The sequence below is a fragment of the Phoenix dactylifera genome, chromosome 8 (genome assembly GCF_051530095.1).
Source record: "Phoenix dactylifera cultivar Ajwa chromosome 8, Ajwa_hap1_PhDact_Kaust_v1.1, whole genome shotgun sequence".
NCBI lineage: Eukaryota > Viridiplantae > Streptophyta > Magnoliopsida > Arecales > Arecaceae > Phoenix > Phoenix dactylifera.
Window position 1 is genome coordinate 23040931 of NC_143197.1, and position 19748 is coordinate 23060678.

The 19748-nt window shown below is 39.2% G+C and overlaps 1 protein-coding gene across 1 annotated transcript; it reads right to left on the reverse strand.

Moving 5' to 3' along the window:
- Nucleotides 1-1659: 1659 nt before the first annotated feature.
- Nucleotides 1660-6648, reverse strand: LOC103708010 (protein trichome birefringence-like 11). The gene is made up of 4 exons (XM_008792762.5): nucleotides 5717-6648; nucleotides 3452-3841; nucleotides 3005-3163; nucleotides 1660-2537 (listed from the first exon to the last, which is right to left on the reverse strand). Exons 1-4 carry the CDS (start codon nucleotides 6235-6237, stop codon nucleotides 2147-2149), a joined length of 1461 nt encoding a protein of 486 aa, XP_008790984.1. The 5' UTR covers nucleotides 6238-6648; the 3' UTR covers nucleotides 1660-2146.
- Between the last annotated feature and the right edge of the window lie 13100 nt (nucleotides 6649-19748).

Below are 19748 nucleotides of genomic sequence, written 5' to 3' on the forward strand. Positions count from 1 at the left end.
CCACATGAGCCATTTAATGTAATTTTTTTTTCTTTTTACGAAACAAAATATGATAAAAAAAATAAGAGGCATTGGTAGCTATGATTCAAGTTTGGATTATTCGAAGCCACAACAATGTGGCAATAGATGAGGAATAAAAGAGAGACAAAAAAATATATCCCCTATTTGCAATAACATATGATCATTAATGTATAATTTCATAACCTAACCCATATTCTGAAGTCAATTTAAGTTTTAGTTTGCAACCTTTGCAAAACTAAGAGGTAAAAGAAAAAATTGATAAAAAATGAAGAGATTTCCTCCAGAGGGGGGATAAAAGCTGTAATGGAGTTCATTGATTAGCAAGTTGGGATGGAGTTGATTGCATGGGTCTAGAGGGGGGCCCTTAAAACCCTACCCAACCCAACATATTCTGTGTCTATTTTGTACATACCTCAACTTGTAAATATTATCATCAATCAAAACAAGCCGGATGGATAGTCCTCCATTTTTAATCAAAAAAACCTTTGCAAACTAAAGTGTGCATAAAGAAATGCATAAATATGAAATTAAACAAGGGACTAAATTTTAAATAGCATAACATGTTCAGATTAATGGCATGGTAAACTTGTCGTGAAGTCAATTGAGATGGCATACTAAATCCTAAAGATTATTCAATACCAAAGGTGGGCAGACACAAAGGATTTTTCCCCACCGGCATTAGTCATAAAAAACCGAACCAGTGACCAACCCGGCCATGAACCTAACCCATTAGGTCATGATCCAACCATCTGGTCAATCGGTCGGACTAGATTATAATTAAAAATAATAAATTTAGAATATTAAATACTACTTTCAAACACATTGATCTACGTGATACACCATTCTTCTATTGCAGCACAAGTAGAAAAAAATCATGATTCATTTAATTTTCAGAAATACAAGTAAAGTTGTATATATGTAGGAAAATATATAAAATGTATTGACATCTTTTTTTATATTTTAAATGGTAAAGTATTAAAGTATCGAAATGCATAAATTAATATACATATATTTTCTTTAATTTTGCATCAAGACATCCTCTCGATAACATAGACATAGTTGGTCATTTCATAAACTATCAAGACCTAATTGTTGTAATGGTGGTTAAGAGGTTATTGTACAAACCAATAGTCATGGGTTTGATATCTGATTCAATTGCCTTTTTTCCAAAAATTTTCTTTACTGGTTCACTGCATGCCACCCATCCAGAACAAGGAGAGGTTCTGATCTTTAAATTCCAACTCCAAGATGCTGAGCTTGGAATTTTTAAATCAAAGGATCCCAATTCCTACAGAGCAACCTTTTTTTCCAAGAAATAAGATCAAATCAGACTGAAAGGCAAACAGAGATCACCTTAAGATTTCATCAACACTATTCTTATTTGAGTCACATTTTATCAGCATTTCAAGCTTCTCACAAGAAAATGTCTGCCGACATTTACACTCCGGATTATCGTGTCCATCTCACAGCATGCAAGGCCGAGACATCAAACTCGAAGCTGCCATCAGGCTAACCAGCAGCTGCTAGTGATTTTGGCTTCATAGGGACAAAGTTGCAACCTGACAACCATATAACCAAGGTCCTACCTAAGATATGTTCATGCCAAGCCAACAAACCATTGATATGCACAGCAACCAATTTCAACCAACAAACACTCCACTTTATGATCTGAAAAAAGTTCATACAAAATTATTTTCTTCATGTTGCTACAAATTAAAATTGATGGAGCAAAATTAATATAAAAAAGGGGGAAAAAGGTAGATGCAACACCTCACCAGGAGATTCAAAAGCAGAAGGCTTAGCTGCAATACAGACTTTCCAAAAATCCTGCTGCTGTATACAATTCTCAGTCCTATATAGAGATTGATGCCATTTATCTAATAAAAAATCGCAGACATCAACTTTTCTATTTACAAAGTTAATTTTGTTGATCACCTATGCTTCTATATTTGCTATATTTGTAGCCTGTATCAACAATTCTCATAACAATCCGGCATTGGCCCTCAAGAATGATATGCCACCACCCACAAGAGGCTTCAACCCGGGAAACCTGGAAAGGTTTCCATTAAGCACTTTCTCGCAGTACTGCGATGCAAATTAATCTGCAATGATGAGCTTAGCACCTTTACGAATCCAGCTTTACCCTGGTGTTGCCCAAAGCAGAAGCATTTTGATAGATCATGGATTCCCGTTCCAAAAAGAGCGCATACAGCAGCTCATTCCATGCATCAGGGACCCCCGGTAAGCACCAGTGACTGCAGTCCTGCCTGTGGAGAGGGGCAGGACCTGATGGACCAAGGTAAAATATGGATAAATGGCCATCTCTCCTTCGAGCAGTCATCTGGGTGACATTCAGCACATCCAACTCTAGCACCCGAGTCCCAGCAAAATTCTCCGAAGTCGCATTTCTAAATGGTTTCAGCAGATGATCCCAGTCTTTCAGGGACATTGGCGAAGAACTCAACTCTGGAAATTTCTCCAAGTGACAGCTTCCTCCTGTCTTCCAGTCTCCACCTCTGTGAAATAAAATACATAAGCAAACAAAAAGTTTATATGGGAACACTGAATCTGTTCCGCATACATGTGCCTGCTAAACTTAATTTTTTTCATGAGAACAAATAGTCTAATTAACTGAGAACTTGGTTTAGAAAGCTGCTGCAATTTGATAAACTGGATATATCAGCAGAAAAATACAGCATCAATTCGTTATTTAAATAGTTTGACCTATTCTACAGGTCTCAATTACCCAAATAAAGAACTGCAGTGAAATGTAGTGTCCTATAGGTAATTTATATCCACTGATTTAGAGACTTTCAAACAACCATGGCACTTGAAAAATTATTTGAGGAGACGAAAGCCCTGACAGACAAATTGAATGATGAAAAAATGGATATATGATGGAGAATTATAAGCACAAGTCAATGAACGCTTCCAAAATAAAATTTAAAGGGAGAAGAAACCTGAAATAATCAGGTACACAAACCTGAAATGGACAGGAGCATACGTGCGGAAGATGACCTGGGTCTTGTTCCTATTGACCTCTCGGTCAATCCAGTCAAACAATGTCTTTATGGCTCTTTGATATGCAGTATCCACACTCATGTTCATCTTTACCTCCTCTCCTTCTTGGAAATAACACCCTCTGAATATAGAAAAAAAGATTCCAGAAGTCAAGCCCATTGATACTATTTTCCACTTCCACTTATTAAAGAAGGAACACACTTTTTATCCAGTGAAAATGAGGGAAAGGAAATGATAATGGTGGCTTCAATCTGTTGATCCTCACATAATCCAGCCCCATTACTTACCACATTCACTCCTTTCCCTCAGTTTCCTATTTACTGAAACATGGCCTTAGTGGCCCCATCACAATACATTATGAAGAATCTACAAAAGGGAATGCAGTTGTAAGTTGTAACCATGCAATTACCCTCTGACAGTCTTCTCATAGTTCCACCAGTGCCCGGTGTTAAAGATCAGCACATCAGCATCCCTCCACTGGGTGGACATCCAATCCATGATGTCCAATTTAAGCGTGGTCTTCACCTTCTCCATCACTCCAGCTGGGGGGCGGCTCTGGAGCACCAAAAATGGGGCTCTATAATACTCCACAGTGCAGTTGTAGTCCCTGAATCTGAAAACCAAGAAACCCTTGTGCTTCGTAATTGGGCTGCCATTCACTTCGTAGATCGAGCTCTTGTCAGGAACAGCCATAGAAAGCATGCAGAGAAGAGACTCCCATTGGTTCCTCCCAATTGAGTCACCCACAAATACCAGTCGTCTGTTTCGTAGCTTCTCAAGCATCTTCTTGGCATCGAATCTTCAGCAAAAGAATAGAAGGAAAAAAGATTAGGAAATGCAAATCATATCTTCAGCACTTTTCTAAAACTAATTGAGAAAGCAAAGTTCATAAATTGTGTTTATTGCACCAATGCCTCTCCTTGTTTTGCTTAAATTATTAAATACTACCCCTTCAATGAAACGGAAATATTAAACCAACATATTAAAATAAATAAAGAATGTTAAAAAATGATTGAAATAGGGTACCTTGATAATGCTACAAATTTGTGGATTTGTTCTTAAAACGAGAGAAGATACAGTTAAAGTTAAAGAGCAATGTACTAATTGCTCGCTTCCAAAATGTAAACCCTTATCACTGTCTACGAATAACCTAATTTTACTATGCTACACCCAGAAATATCACAGAAAAAGATGGATTGTTATCTGATGCATAAGTCTAAAGAGAAGCAGCAATCACATAACCTACTTTTTTTCCAAGAGTATTTCAATTGGAAAGGGATCTCTGTCGTAAGAGGACAAATTAAACAGTGAACAGGAGCAAAGGCTACCCACAAACATCCAAAAGTTCACGAGCAAAGGCATCCAACCACATTAGAAAATAGGAGAGTATTATAGCTGAAACCCAGCTCACATGATGGGGTGGGACTCAAAAAAAAGAGGAACTAATGAAAGCTGACCCATCCACCATGGGTGATCATTACAAGGAGTGTTAGTAACAATTGCTATTGGACATTAAGCCAAAACAAACAGAAAAAATAATCATTAAAGAGAAGACTCACAGACTTAAAGGGGAAAAAAAATGGAGAAAATGCAAAATTTCAAAAACTAAAAGTATGAAATATGATCAAACAGACCCACATATGTCCAAAGAAATTTGGAAGTCTCAAGATTCCACAAATATGTCCAAAGAACAAAAGCAGACCCCAGATAGAAGGGAACCAGGACATGGTTATCAAATTAACTATCCACCTCCACCTTTGGGAGTGTAACATTAATGTTATACCCACCGACAGTCAGCGGAAGCATTTAAAAAGCAGAGCTAGACTTCCCAAACGCCTTTAAAATCCATGTTCAAAAAAAAAGGGGGAAAACTTGATCTAAAAATACGATCTACATAAATATAAGTAACATTTTGAACAATCGCAAGATTTGAAAGATCCGTCTGCATAGAAACAGCGAAATGGAATCGGAATAGCAGGAATAGGGAGGAAGACTAAGTAAGCCAAGAAATATATTAAAAATATAGTATTTTGAGTAGTAATAATGAATTGCAGCATTGAGAGAATTTAAAATAACAAAGAAGGAGAAGAAGAGCAGCTTGATTAATTAGAAACTTTTAAAATTTTAATAGAACCTGCTGAGAGAATAAAATCAAGACTTTCAAAGAATGTAAGGTGGAATCATGAATCCCAAATACCCTTTCTTTTGGTGGAAGAATCCCACAATCCTTTCAATCAATTATAAAAGCAACAACTTGTAATAAAAGAACAGAACAAGTTTGAAACAATTCAGTAATTTATTTTTTTTAAAGAAAGGTATACAAATAAAAGAAGAATCTTTGAACCAGGATTTCAAATTTAAAACACAAGAACAGTCCAACAACCCCAGCAAAATGAAAATTAAAATCCAAAGGAACAACCTAATCACAAGCTATATGTCCCCAAACCATACACCAAGCACAAAAAAAAGGGAAAAAAACATTTTTTTGAACCGGAAATGAAGAGGTAGATCACCAAAACCTCGTCCCCTGCCCAAAAGCTCAGAATCTAATTCCAAAAAAAGAAAAGAAAAGAAGGGAGAGAAAAAAGAGAGCTTTAGAACAACAGAACAAACAAAAAGAGATAAAAAAGAGAGAGAAAGGTAGAGAGAATTTGGAGAGGAATAGGATTAGAACCTGGGTAGATCGCACCGCGCCGGCTGCCACCGCCACTTGGTGTAGAACCGATCCCTCCTCCCATTCTCCGAGCACCGAAACCCCTCATCCAAGAACCCGCAATCCCTGGACTCATAAAGCGGATACCTTTCGTCCCAAACCCACTCCCCCTCGAACCAATCGCACTCCCCTCCTCCTTCTCCTCCTCCTCCGCCGCCGCCGCTCCGGCCAATCTCCACCCCCAGTCCCCAGACTCCCTTCACTCCACCGCCGCCGGCGCCAGCAGCCGCCCGGACGGGCCATACCAGGCCGCCGCGGCTCGAGTAGAAGTAGAAGATAAGAAGCAAGAAGACGGCGGTGAAGGCGAGGAAGCCGAGCACACCCACCTGCTCGAAGGGCTTCACACGCCGCCGGAGCGCCTCCATGCCGCGGCCACCCTCCTCCACCCCGCCGCCGTCCCTCCTCTTCGCCGGCGATCTCGGCATCGGCGGCGACACGTTCCTCGTCGACAAGGCCGAGACAGAGACCGAGATCATCACCATTAAAAGAGCCTCCTTTTTCCCTTCTCCACGAACTTTTCCTTTTATAGCTAATACTCGTGAAGAACAGCTTTTGAAGAGCGATGGAATATATGGAACGAAATTATCGATAGATTTAAAGTTGGAAAAGGCATCAGCAAGAAGGAAGCAATGGAAAAGGAAATCGGTGAATTTTAAAATATTTTTAAATTTAAAACCTAGAATCGTAATTTACTATTACTTGGGTTTGAGAACTGAATCGAAGAGAAAAAGAAAAAAAAAATGCCTAGTATAACGAGTAAGGGGTAGGAGGGAGGAAGAGAGGGGATGGCGAAACGCGAGGAAGCGAAAGGGAAAGTAAAATTTCTTTCCTTCTTTCTTCTTATTTATTCAGATTTGCATCATTTATTAACTAAGTAGTGGCATTTTGGAGGCAGGGCAGTGAGTGGTTTTAAGGCCTTTTAGAGAGAGAAAAGGTGGGGGGGACTGGGAGTTCCACTTTTACTGTGAGAGAGAGAAGGTGATGAGTAAAAAAACAGTAAATAGAAATGATAAAAAGAGAATTCAAGAATCTTGTCTCTCTTTTTTTTTTCTTTTTGCTCTGGACTGTTAATTTAGTAACTGTTCCTAGGCGAAGAAATAAGAATAAAACAAGTAGTGAAATAAATAAAATAATAAGATAATAGAGAAGAGTCAGATATTTTGATTAAGTTTTTGGGGTTAAAGTAGGATGACACCGAGACGAAATCTAGGCTGATGCGGTGCTGTCGGAAGGGAGGAGGATGATGATAGGTTAGTGTAACGCTCCCGGGCACGGCAAAAGCGACGCAAAAGTTGACCCGTGTCACGTTCGTACGGTCTCCATCGGCCTCAGTTTAATATCGTGAAATTTATGTGTTTTTCTTTTAATCAAGATGGGCGAGAGAGAGAGGGTGGGTGGAAGACGTGGGGACGAGGTGGGGGGATTTCGGTCCGAGGACGTGGGTACGTGGGTGAATGCCGCCAACTGACGTGTGCGATTTGTGGGGGGCATGAACGCGCGTTACATTATCAATCACCAAAATTAATATTGTCTACAAGATTAGTTGAATATTAAACAAAGTTTAAATTATAATTATAACAGTTTCTAGTCTGGAAAGAGTAATAGTTAATGTTGTTGAAAAACTATTGTCTAGAAACTGCTGCATTATTACTTTATAATAGTATTATAAAAAATAATTTATTAAAATAAATTCGAAAGATTGAAAAGAGCTTGTCTGGATCAAGTCGTGTGGCATACACTGTCCTAAGAACGTGATTCACCTTCTACGTACGAGTTTGCAGCGATCTCGTTCTTAAGGTACAACAACCTGGCTCAGCCTGATCCTTCTCTAACGAGTATGATCGTTGGGAGACTTGATCCAACTGACTTCTTCAGTTGTCAAGAAAATAAAAAAATATAGAATTGGAAAGTTGAAAATAAAAGAACTTTGTCTGTGGAAGAAATTCTCGGAAGATAGAGTACTAGTGAGAGAGAGAATTGGATTGGATTAAGATTAATCCTGAAGGAGTCTATTTATAGACTCTATCTGGAAGACCGAAGAGACACAATGGTTCCGAAGATAAGTAATGTTTCGAATATGCCGTATCTTTTCGGAAGCTAACATTCTCTTCTGAAGAGTCACAACTCTTTTCGGAAGCCAACATTCTCTTCCAAAGAGTCACAACTCTTCTAAAAAAGGCGTCTCACAAAAGAGTATTTTAAAATATTTAAAACAATTAAAGGTTAGGGAATAAAAAAAATTAATTTTTTTAAAAAAATTAAAACTCCAACAATCCTCCCACAAAATATTTAAATTTTTGAAAAAAATAAAATATAATATCTAGGCAACTTGTATTATGCAATGAATGAGGTGTCCCGTAGAGTTGAACCTCACTTAATATTAAGGAACTATAGTGGATTAGACCTTGAACTAAGTCCTTTAACTCAAATTTCTGCTTATCACACACACAGTACGGATCAATTGGGTCTTTATGCGATTAGTGTCATTCAAAGGCTTTGTGTTAGTACCTTGATTTTTCACGAGAAGTTTATTAGGGTTAGCCCAAACCCCTAGCCGCAACATGTACGACACTTCTCAAGTAAGTCCTCCAAGGATATTTGTGACCTAATACCCTGCAGATTTCCTATCCTTAACTTATTAAGAATATAACTCAACCTTTTTCAATATATATTTTTGTCACTATAAGAGCACCCATCATAGAGATCGAAGGAGATATACTCCACAAAATGTGCTATGACACGATCACTCAATCAGTTTTATTTCTACCACATTTGAATCTCCTTCACGGAAGCTCTAATCACAAAGGTTGGGTATCCACTGTCGATAGTGGGCTTAAGCTCCATCCCCCTCAATGAATCTAGAACTCCACTCCTAGATAAACTCTTGGTTAAATTATCTGCCAAGTTTTTTTCAAAATTGATAAATTCCAAGAAAATGACATTACTATTTTTGAGTTGTCTTACAAATTTATGACGAATTCGGATACATCGGCTCATTTTTTTGTTATTACACTTTGATTTGTAAGGTTTTGAGTTAGATGCAATAAAGAATAATATTATCAATAAAATTAAACAACCACACTAAAAAATATAACAAGTAATGTAACTTTATAATTTCTATACGTTTTTCAAAGCAGTAGTGTATATTTTGGGAATAACTAATAATATGCATAGTTTTTAAAAGCAATAATAATTTTTGCACAGCTTTTACAAGTTTAAAAGTTTTCTGCATAAATTTTAAAGCTGTAGAAAATTCTGCACAGAAATCAAAGATTGCAAAAAATAAATTGTATAGACTTTAATGCTGTAGAAAATTTGTATGGATTTTAAAGCTGAAGTAATTTTCTACATGGATTTTTAATCTACAGAAAATTTTTGCACAGACTTTAAAGTTGCAGAAAAAAATCTGCAAATATTTTAAATCTGCAGAATTTTTATGTATGATTTTTAAAGTTGCAAAATATCTATTTGCACAATTTTCAGAGTAATATGATTTTCTAAAATGACTAATTTTTTTAAAGAAACTTTTTTTACAGCTTTCTAATTTTATACAATTAAACCAAATTTAGTCCTATGCAATTGAACTAAATTTGATAAACGATCTAATAGTAATTTCTAGTATGATCAAAATCACATTCTTAGACTATTGAAAAACTATTGCCTAGAAACTGCTATATCGTTATGTTATAATAGTATTATAAAAGAATAATTTACTAAAATAAATTTAAAAGATTGAAAAGAGCTTGCGTGGATCGAAGTGTGTGATATACATTGTCCTAAGAATGTGATTCGCCTCTACGTGCTGGTTTGTAGCGATCTCACCTTCAAGGTAGAACAACCTGACTCAGTCTGATCCTCTTCTAACGAGCATGATCGTTGGAAGGCTTGACTTAACTGACTCCTTCAATTGCCCAAAAAATAAAAGAATGTAGAAAGTAGAAAGTTAAAAATAAAATAACTCTGTCTATGAAAGAAACTCTCGGAAGACAGAATACTAGTGAGAGAGAGATTGGATTGGATTAGGATTAATCTTGAAGGAGTCTATTGATAGACTCTATCCGGAAGACCGAAGAGACGCGATTGTTCCGAAGATATTTAGTGTTTCGGAAACATCGTATCTTTTTGGAAGCCAACGTTCTCTTCCGAAGAGTCATAACTTTTTTCAAAAGTTCTCTTATGAAGGGTCACAACTCTTTTCGGAAGACAACATTCTCTTCCAAGTTACTTAAAAGTTATTTATTGTTTGGTAACTACATTTCTAAAGTGTTGTAAAACTTTAATATGTATTTATTAAGCAAACTGAGAAGGTACTTTTGGTTTGACAAAATGATCATAAAGGACATTACATAGTATTATATAGCAGAGCATAATAAAATATAATATATATCAATACATAAATTATAATATATTATAATATTACTATAATATATTATAAATATTATTCAAATATAGTTAATATAATATCGTATACTATAATATAATAATCTAACATAATTTGATATTATATAGCATAATATATCAATATATTATGATATAATATAATATAATATTTTTAATATAAAATATTATAATAATTATTATTATTTATTAATATTTATTAATATAATATTTTTAAAAAGTAATTTTTGGAAAAAAAATATAAAGGCATACAATCATACTTGCAAAAGTTAGATTTTACGATTTTTTTTTCTTTCCAATATTTTTTTATTCATATTTTTTTTATACGCAATAAGATATTATATACTGGTTTAAATAAACCACTGAATTTCAAAAATTGCTGGATACTATCTACGAGCAATCCAACATGAAGAGAGATGCACCACTCTGACAACTTGCAAGGCCCTTATAAGCTAAGCTAGCACAATCTCATGATAACATCTATAATGTCCTGCGCTTGAGATTCTTGAGCTTTAATTTTTTCTTTTTTTTGGCGAACAGGATCGCTCGTGCGTTGTGGAACAGGTATCTCATAATCATGAAGCTGACGTGGAGGCATCGTTGCCTATATAGTTTTCCTATATTGATCAGCACCATTGTAAGCTTTCTACTTAATTTGTTGGTTGATCGCTTCGCTGTAAATCTTTTCTTTTTTAAAAACAAAATCTTGAAAGTGCATTTGTGTGGCTTTGAATCTAAAAAGTAGCACAAAACATGTACCTATAACGATCCAGCCATCAATTGATGTAGCACTTTTGGCTATTGATGTATGTTCATGGGCTAGTCATTTGATGGGCGATAGACCACGAGATTTGTTATTAGATGGTTATATTTTATATTTTTGCTATTTTTTTCTAAATAATAATTTTCTTATCCAATGAACAATAATATCAGTCCCTACCCTTTTGATTTTCTGAAGCTGAATTTCAATGGCAGCATTTTAGAAGGCGGCGGTTAATGTGATATGGATTTTGTGATCAGAGATCAGAAGCTCAGGCTGATTGCAGCAGAGGGATGACATATTTTTGATGAGTCTGTCCTAGTGGCGGAACTGCGAGCGGCGTAGGAAGGCCTCGTTTATGCCAGAGTGCACTTGGGGGATCGGCAGATTCTGTTGGAGGGTGATTCGGCCACAGTGATTGAGTGGATCAGATGTGGGCATGCCAGGCTAGATCTACACCCTCTAGTTTGGTATATTTGTCACATGTTGGAGAGTCTCGACTCATTTGGGGTCGTACATGTACTTCGGAAGGTAAATAGTGCGGCAGACTAGGTCGGCTTCTTCGCAGCACATCATTCGAGGGCCTTCTCTTGGAATGGCACTAACTCCATTCCGCAGGGACTAGCCCATGTTTTGTGTTTTGATTTCTCATGGCGTACTTATACCAGAATGTCGTGAGACTCGGTGCACCCAAAAAAAAAAAAAAAACAATAACATCTATAAATGCCCATTATAGACCATTATTTTTGTCATAACATTTAATTATATATGATTATTATAACAGCCGTTATTTTATACATGAATAAGTCAATCAAATTCTCAGGCAACCAATGGCACTCATTATTGTTTTAGTGATGGTTAACTACTTTAATTAAAATATATCCACATGTTTTTATTATATAGTTTTTTTATGTTCATTCTTTTTGTAATTTCTATTGTACTCGTTTGTTTCTAGATCAGTGGATCTTACAACTTTTCAAACCAATATTACTCAACCAAAATAATCTGTGAGCGTATGTATGAATATATATATATATATATATATATATATATGCGCGCGGTTTTAACTACTTGCTCTTGATGGAATTTATTGAGCAAAACATTTTACGATTATTTAAATCCTTTTTCTATTAGGAAACTTTAGGATAAAACCAAACCAATTCAACTTCAGTTGGATCCTAATGCTTGTTGGTTGGGTTCTAGAGTTTAAAGATTTGGTACTCGTCAGGATTTGACCACTTCATGGCTTGCCACTAATTTGGAACCAACAAGATGCAGTATGAGATACCTCAGCTCTCGCCCACGTCTCCCACCTACCTTTTTTTTTGAATTTTTTTTTACCGTCATTCAACTTTTTGTTCTCCTGATGCGGTTGTGCTTGGTGTTTAGGAACCCATGAGCAATATTCCACAGAAAGCAAGGTGTCGGCAGGAACAAAGGAGGGTAGTCCCTCAGTGACCACCAACCGCGGTGGGTCCCGGTAATCCTTAAAGCCCACCATTATGTTATCTATTGAAAGCCCACCAACCTCACCTTTGAATCATTCTCGAGGGAGAATGCGAAGGGAAAGCAAGAGATCTCTTTGCTCCATTGATTGGATAAATAGAATCCAATTAACTCCACCCCCATGTCACGCGTGCGCCTCCAAATAGGTGTTGCATGTACCCTGGACCCCACATCATTTGCATCTCACTCCATCCCTTTCTTTTTCTCCTGTCTCCTCTTTCTTCTTGTTCAAGACCATTGGCTTAGTTCTAATTCGAATGTCCAAATGTAGTTTTAAATTATAACAACTCAATATCTCACCCAAAATGACTGGCCGGAAGATATTATTTGAGTTGCTCGATCCTGTATAAGTACTCAAGATCTACCCATCAAATAACCGATGTGGGATTAAATACATGCCCGCACGGATCCTTACATAAACATTCCCTAGTTTTTTGATCATGCATCGCTTTATTTATTTTTACTATTATTGGTATCATGCTATCATCCTTATCGTTATTTGTTACTGTTATCTTGTTCTGATTCTTGTAGGCTTGAATTGTGAATATGAATATGAACAAAAGAAAGGAGTCTGAGGAGTTATGAGGAAGACTGAGCCAAGGAAAGGGATGGGCCAAGTCTTTGCTCCCTGTCAGAAATTGTCATTTCTTTTTGGAAGGCTGGATTGGATTCTACAAGGATATAATTTATTTATGTGACTCAAGCTTAGATTATCTTATCTAATAACAAGTTATGGCCATGTCAAAATAAACATGACATCACTTCAACTTGAACTCTCTCTCTCTCTCTCTCTCTCTCTCTCTCTCTCTCTCTATATATATATATATATATATATAGCTGACAGGCAAGTCACACATTTCATAATATATCTAGTTCCATTGGCATATTCCTTTTCCCACCGAGATGGAAGAAACCACTGCTAGAGACCATCAGATTAGTTCTTCTTGTTCTTATTTTCTCCGTTTCTTTCCTTCATGTTCTTTTTTTTCTTCATTACCTTGAAATCTGCATCAATATAATAGGATACGATATTTGATTCATGATTACAATTGGATACCATATTTTCCCGTCTTCCCCACCAAATTTGCTCCACCTAAATAATTTTTTTTTCCAATAAAGTGATTGCTCTTTTTACCATTGAACTTTAGGATCAGGGTTGTATCTTTCGCACAAAAGGAGGATATACCTTTCTTTTCATATCCACCAGTGGATCATCCATTACATAGTTCTCAAAGCACTCCAAATACTATACTTCTGACCGGGCTACCTTCTATGCTGTTCAGTATTCCGGAGAGGTCCTTTGGACACATGAGGGGGCTCCCCTGCTTATGCTTTATCACTTTCTTTCACTTGATTCTGTAGGTTGCACTTATGCTAAAGTAGTGTGAGCAATTATTGTATCAAAAAAAAAACACTATAATTCATACACCTGCCCAGATCTCAAAATGACCGGCGGATGATCCAACAACGGATTCGTGTAGAGAAAGATGAATACTTCTTTTCACATGAAAATATACTCATGACCTTGAACTTTAGTATAGATGATACGACCTCCCGTGGTAGGGTTCAATTTTATAGGTATTAATCTTCGAACGTTTCGGTCTGCATTACTCAATTCTCTCGGTACCACAAGTTTTAGACTCGGTCTGCCTAGAGATTTGAGCTTTGGCCAACATGGAGGGGGTGAAGGCTTGTCCCACCTTCAATGATAATACTATGGGGTTGGGGATGTGTTGCCCAGATAGAAAACCCAAGAGGGTGGGTGAATTGGGTTTTAAAATAATTATTACAATTAAATGGTTTGTGAAATACTAATTAATACCTTTTGCAAGTTGATTAATTAGATGCTATGTGCAGTGAATGAAATGAAAGTAAGAGACACAAAGGCAATCACAAACACAATGATTTTATAGTGGTTCGGAGCTAACCCTTGCTCCTACGTCCACTCCCCAAGCCTCACTTGGGAATTCACTATAACCCCTCGGATTACAGCCGGTTGTTTTACAAGCTCACAACCTAACTTGTTGTTTTGCGAGATCACAACAAACTCGGTCGATTTTCCCAGGCTCACCGACTAGAACCACCCGATTGTTTTTCCAGGCTCACAATCAAACCCTTACACGTTGGTTTCAACCTAGGCTCACCAACAAACCTTTACACCCTTGATTCAATCCCCTGATTGAATCAAGTAAGGAACAAACGGTTTGAACAAAGACAAACAGAAAAATAGAGTTTCTAAACAAGCAGATATACAACGATATAAATAAGAGAGAAGTTAAGAGCCCTCAAACAAATTTATGAAGATGTAAGGGAGGACTTCTGGAACTCGGGGTCTCCTCTTGAATGTCTTGAAGACTTGAAGACTTGAAGACTGAAGGAGACTCCTTTAATGCTGGGAAGAGTTGGTTGAATGGAGTTAATGGCCCTCTTCCTTCTTTTCCTTTGAAATCTTTTGGTAGATGAAGATTTCTTGTTTTCTTTGAATGGAATGTCGCTTCACTACTTTGCTACAGTTCTCTGTGGCTATTTAAGCCATTCCCCACGGAAACTAGCCGTTAGACACAATCTTCTAGCCGTTCTGCACATTCTGCACATCCTGACAATGTTTCCGTTGGGATCGGAGTCGACTCGCGCGATCTGGAGTCGACTCGGCTGCAGCAGGAGTCGACTCATGCTTTTCTGGAGTCGGCTCGGCAACTGTTCCGGATTTGAATTAAAGTGCTCTTCTCGACTGGGAGTCGACTCGACTTAACCCGGAGTCGACTCCTCAAAGTCTGGAGCTGACCTGACACTTTTGGAGTCGACTCATTCCAAGGAATCCATAGATGTATTCTTCAACTTTGCTCACTCGAGTCGACTCGGAAATTCTGGGAGTCGACTCGGCGCTCAGAGTTCGAACTTCCGATCTTCTGTCTTTTGACTCGTGCCGTCCTAGAGTCGACTCGAACTGTTTCGGAGTCGACTCGGCTCTCAGTATCCAAAAAACAGTCTTCTGTCTTTTTTGGGGTAGCGCTGCCTTGGAGTCGACTCGGACTTTGCGGGAGTCGACTCGGCTCTCAGTGTCCAAAAGTTGCTCTCTGACTTTTGCCTTGTATCACACTGGGAGTCGACTCTCGCTTCCTTTGGAGTCGACCTGCCAACTATCGAAGTCGACTCGAGTTCCTCAGGAGTCGACTCGGCTCTCAGGGTCCAAAATAACTTCTCTGTCTTTCTGTCTGTAACTCCCTGGAGTCGACTCGTGCTACCCTGGAGTCGACTCGGCAGTATCGGAGTCGACTCGCGTTCTTCAGGAGTCGACTCGTTGACAGGTTTTGAGTTGGATCTTTCTGTTCGTCTGTCTGTTCTCAGTCGGAGTCGACTTGTAATGTATAGGAGTCGACTCGAGCCTGTGCCAGTGCTTCTGATACGCTTGGAGTCGACTCGTAATCTCCCGGAGTCGACTCGAGTCTCAGACTTCGGTTCATATTGACTTCTTAACTTATCCAAAATGTCTTGAACCAAATCTAGAGACACTTAACCATAAATTTACAAGAATTTCACTGAAACACTAGATTGAATTCATTAGTAAACATAAGATATACTCAAATGCTTTGAGCTCATCAAAATAAAATAGGGTTATAATCAATCACTCCACAATCTCCCTCTTTTTGATGATGACAAAACATTGAGTATATGTAAAGTGAATTGCTCAACAAACAAGGAGATTTATAGTAAAATTTTAAAATGAATTCAAGTGTCTAGTTATTTTAATTTATCCAAAACTAAAAGGTGTGAAACAGTAAATTTTGAAGTTAAAGCTCCTCCTTTCATTTGGAATTATATAAGCCTTCATGTCATGCAATCAATTGTTTGGCTTATATATATTTAATGATTTTGCTTTCTTAAAAATTCAGATTCTCCCCCTTAACACATGCATTCAACTTTGTTTTGATTCTCAGAATTTTCTTTTAGTGCATTGAAGCTTTTGAACTTAAATTTTTGGTTTTTAGAGGAAAAATCTGCCAATTTGTTCTTGAGTATGATTCAGCTAATCTCCGAATATCCCTTGAATAGATTCTGGAGATTACTCCGTTAGGAGCCCCAACAGAGAGATAATGAGCCTCGAGGTATCGAATCCACTAAGAACAAATTATTGTGTGTTTTAAAAGTTTGCTTTTTATTGATTTTCATTGATTCCCTTTACATGTCTATTCAATATATTTTCTTTCCCTTTTTGTCATCATAGCAAAAAGGAAGAAAGCACACCACACAAGCAATTAGAGATTAAATTTGCACAGTATTGAAGAAAATTGTCTACTCATTGTATTGATGTATATGTAGGTACACTTGTGAATACAAAGAGTAAAGCAATAAATACATGTCAAAATGAAACAACAGGCTAGGGTTTCTTCGAGGAGGATGTGGCTCCCTTGGTCAGTCTTGATTGTTCCATGAGTAGACTGACCCCATCAGTGACGTTCCCTAGCTGTGTGATGATCGCCGAGGTGGCCCTACTGTTCATCGTGGAAAGCTCAGTCAGAGTCTCCTGGAGTTTGTCCAACTTGGCGATCAACACATTCGCCAGTCGCTCGGCCCCCTGACTCTGAGTGCCCATGTCATGTCGGATGTCATCTCACATCTTCCGTGTGTTGCTTGTGACATCGCTCATGTTGGAGAATTGGGCTTGTATAAGGCTTCTGACATTGAAGATCTCCTCCCTCAGATGAGCCATCATCTCGGTCACGGCTGATAAGGAGGGAACTAATGCAGAAGAGGGGGCAGTGGCTGGACCTCGGAGCTCCCTCAGTAGGTCGTCCCGAAGATTCCGTACAATCTCCTGCCGCAACTCCCGGAGCTGCTCAGGAGAGATCCGGACCTCTGTCGGCTGAGTGGGTGGTGCTGAAGAGGAGGGTCCGGCTGAGGTGGATGGTGCTGAGGTGGAGGGATAGGTGGAAAAGTCAGAATCAGGATCAGGACTGGGGGAGCGTCTAGTAGTAGGTGTGGAAGAGGATTTCCTGACCCAGACTCCCTCTACCTTATCAAAACCCATCCTGTGAAGGATTCCCTTACCCATGCGATCTGTGTATCGCAGTGCGCGAGAGGGTTCCCCCTCAGAAATGGGGATCTCAGACTCCCTAAAAATCAAAGTGTATAGCATCCCATATGGAAGGGTGAGCCTAGGTTTGTCTACTGGCTCACATAGGTATTTGTAGAGTATCTTGGGAAAGTTAATAGGGGTGTCTTGAAGAATATAATACATGAGGGCTAGGTCCCTCTCGGACACAAAGTCAAAACAGCCGGTTTTAGGAAATAGGGTCCTGGATATAATACTCAGGAGGAGCTGCATCTCAACAGAAAGTGAATTAGCGGACACCTCATCTAGTGGGGACTGGGGTGGACTCCCTAATATGGCCGTAAGGGCCTCAGTCCTATCGTCCGGGTGTGTAGGAAATACCCCTACTTGGGGAAGATGTAGGATTTGTGCTATAAAATCCTCAGAAATGAATAGAGGGACACTCGCTACGGTTCCCTGTATTCCACTATTGCCCCTAGACACAGTCCCATAGAACTCCCTGACTAGCCCTAGGTAAGTGGGGAGATCTAGTGAGCAAAAGAACTCTAGTCCTTGGGCCCTCAACCTATCTCCTATAGTGAAGCCTTCCCGGGAGAGATAGTCGAAGTTGACATATCTTCCGGTGGAGACCGCCTTCCCGGCGCACGGGCGCGAGGGAACCGGCCTCGGCGGAGAACGAACCGGAGGTTGTGGCCTCACGGGATCGTTCCGAGCCTTGGACCGTCGCTCGGCGCCGCTCGCGGGTTGGGGCCTCTTCCGGCTTGGGACAACCATCTTACGGGGCATGTTTGACCTAGGGATGGGGTAAAACCCTAATGGACGGAAGAACCTCGACGGAAAAACCCTAACGGAGGTCGGAGACGATGTCGGAGACGGCTCTAGGGTTTTGTGAACAGTGGAGGCGGTGAATAGAAGTGTTGATTAAACGCTTGGATTAGGGTTAAAACCTCGGATCCCGACCGTGAGTCGACTCCAGTAAGTCGCGAGTCGACTCGACCTCGAGTCGACTCCAAAATATGCGCGAGTCGACTCCCCCTATGCTCCCATCGACCTCGAGTCGACTCCCATCTGTGTGCGAGTCGACTCCACCTCATGAGCTGGTGCAAAAATAAAACTGCTCTCCCAAGTGCAGGAGAATCGCACAAGTAATATAACTCGGGAGTCCGAGGTCGATTCCTCAGGGAACGATCTATGGATTCTTAGCGTAATCTTTCGATGTAATTTTTAGTTGATCTTTAGAAATTAAAAACAGAGAATAATATGTGATTAAACAACGTTCAAGAATATAGAGAAGGCTAGGGATCCGGAATCCTCCTTAACAATATTACTTTCAATAAATAAACTCGGCGATTCTTGATTAAAGATTAATAAGATAGAGTAGTTCTAATCATGGAGTATACAATCTGAAAACATGAATTCAACATCTAAGTATTTATCGTGCCGGTTACGTCTACGACAAATCAAAAATCGAAACAATCCATGCATCTATATATATATAAACCATAAAAGATCTATCAAATAAATATTCAAGAATTCAAAACATACCAATAGATATAAAACAATTAGAATAAAAGATTAGAGTATACTTGATGAAAGCAACATGACAAGGATTCATCCATCACCCTTTGCCAAAAGGACTTTAGCCTTCCATTAAAAACATCAACATCCCTCCCTTACTCACTCTCTATTTTTTTTTTCTTCTTTTTATTTTCGGAAACAGGGCATCCCCTGTTTCCTTTCTTTCTTTTTTTTCGTTTGAAACCTCTGCAGCAGCCCGACGCCCTCCTCTGTTTCTCCTCTTCGATGGCCCCCCCCCTCTTTCGGATCAGAGGTCTCCTCATATAGATCCCCAGAGCCCGTGGAATCGATGATTCCACTGATTGCGCGTGGGGAGGAGCTGACGGCAAGGATCGTGCGTTGCGGACGGCTGGGCTGATGCTGGTGCGGACGATGCGCGAACGTTGCGACGCTTCACGGGTTGCTGGTGGTGTTCTGGGATGCAGACGCGCAGATGGATGGGTAGAAGCTCACGAACGGCTGGAAGGGAGGAAGAATCGGGCGCTGATCTCGGCTGGGAGGTGATCGCGGATGGCCGGAAGATCGTTGCGAGAGGGTCATGGACGCTGGCGGAAGAAGAGGGCGTTGATCACGGATGCTTCGCGGACGGCTGTGGAGGAAGCAGATGCTTGGGAGGCGATCACGGCTGGATCCGGTGCTGAGAATTACGGGGAAAGAAGATGATGCGGGAGAATCGTGGAAGGCTGCAGGGGGCGCTG

Coding starts and splice junctions, on each gene's coding strand:
- LOC103708010 (XM_008792762.5), bottom strand. CDS start 6,237: ATGGTGATGATCTCGGTCTCTGTCTCGGCCTTGTCGACGAGGAACGTG. Junction 3,842..5,716: donor GCGCGGTGCGATCTACCCAG/GTTCTAATCCTA, acceptor CTTTTGCTGAAG/ATTCGATGCCAAGAAGATGC. Junction 2,538..3,004: donor TATGCTCCTGTCCATTTCAG/GTTTGTGTACCT, acceptor TTTATTTCACAG/AGGTGGAGACTGGAAGACAG.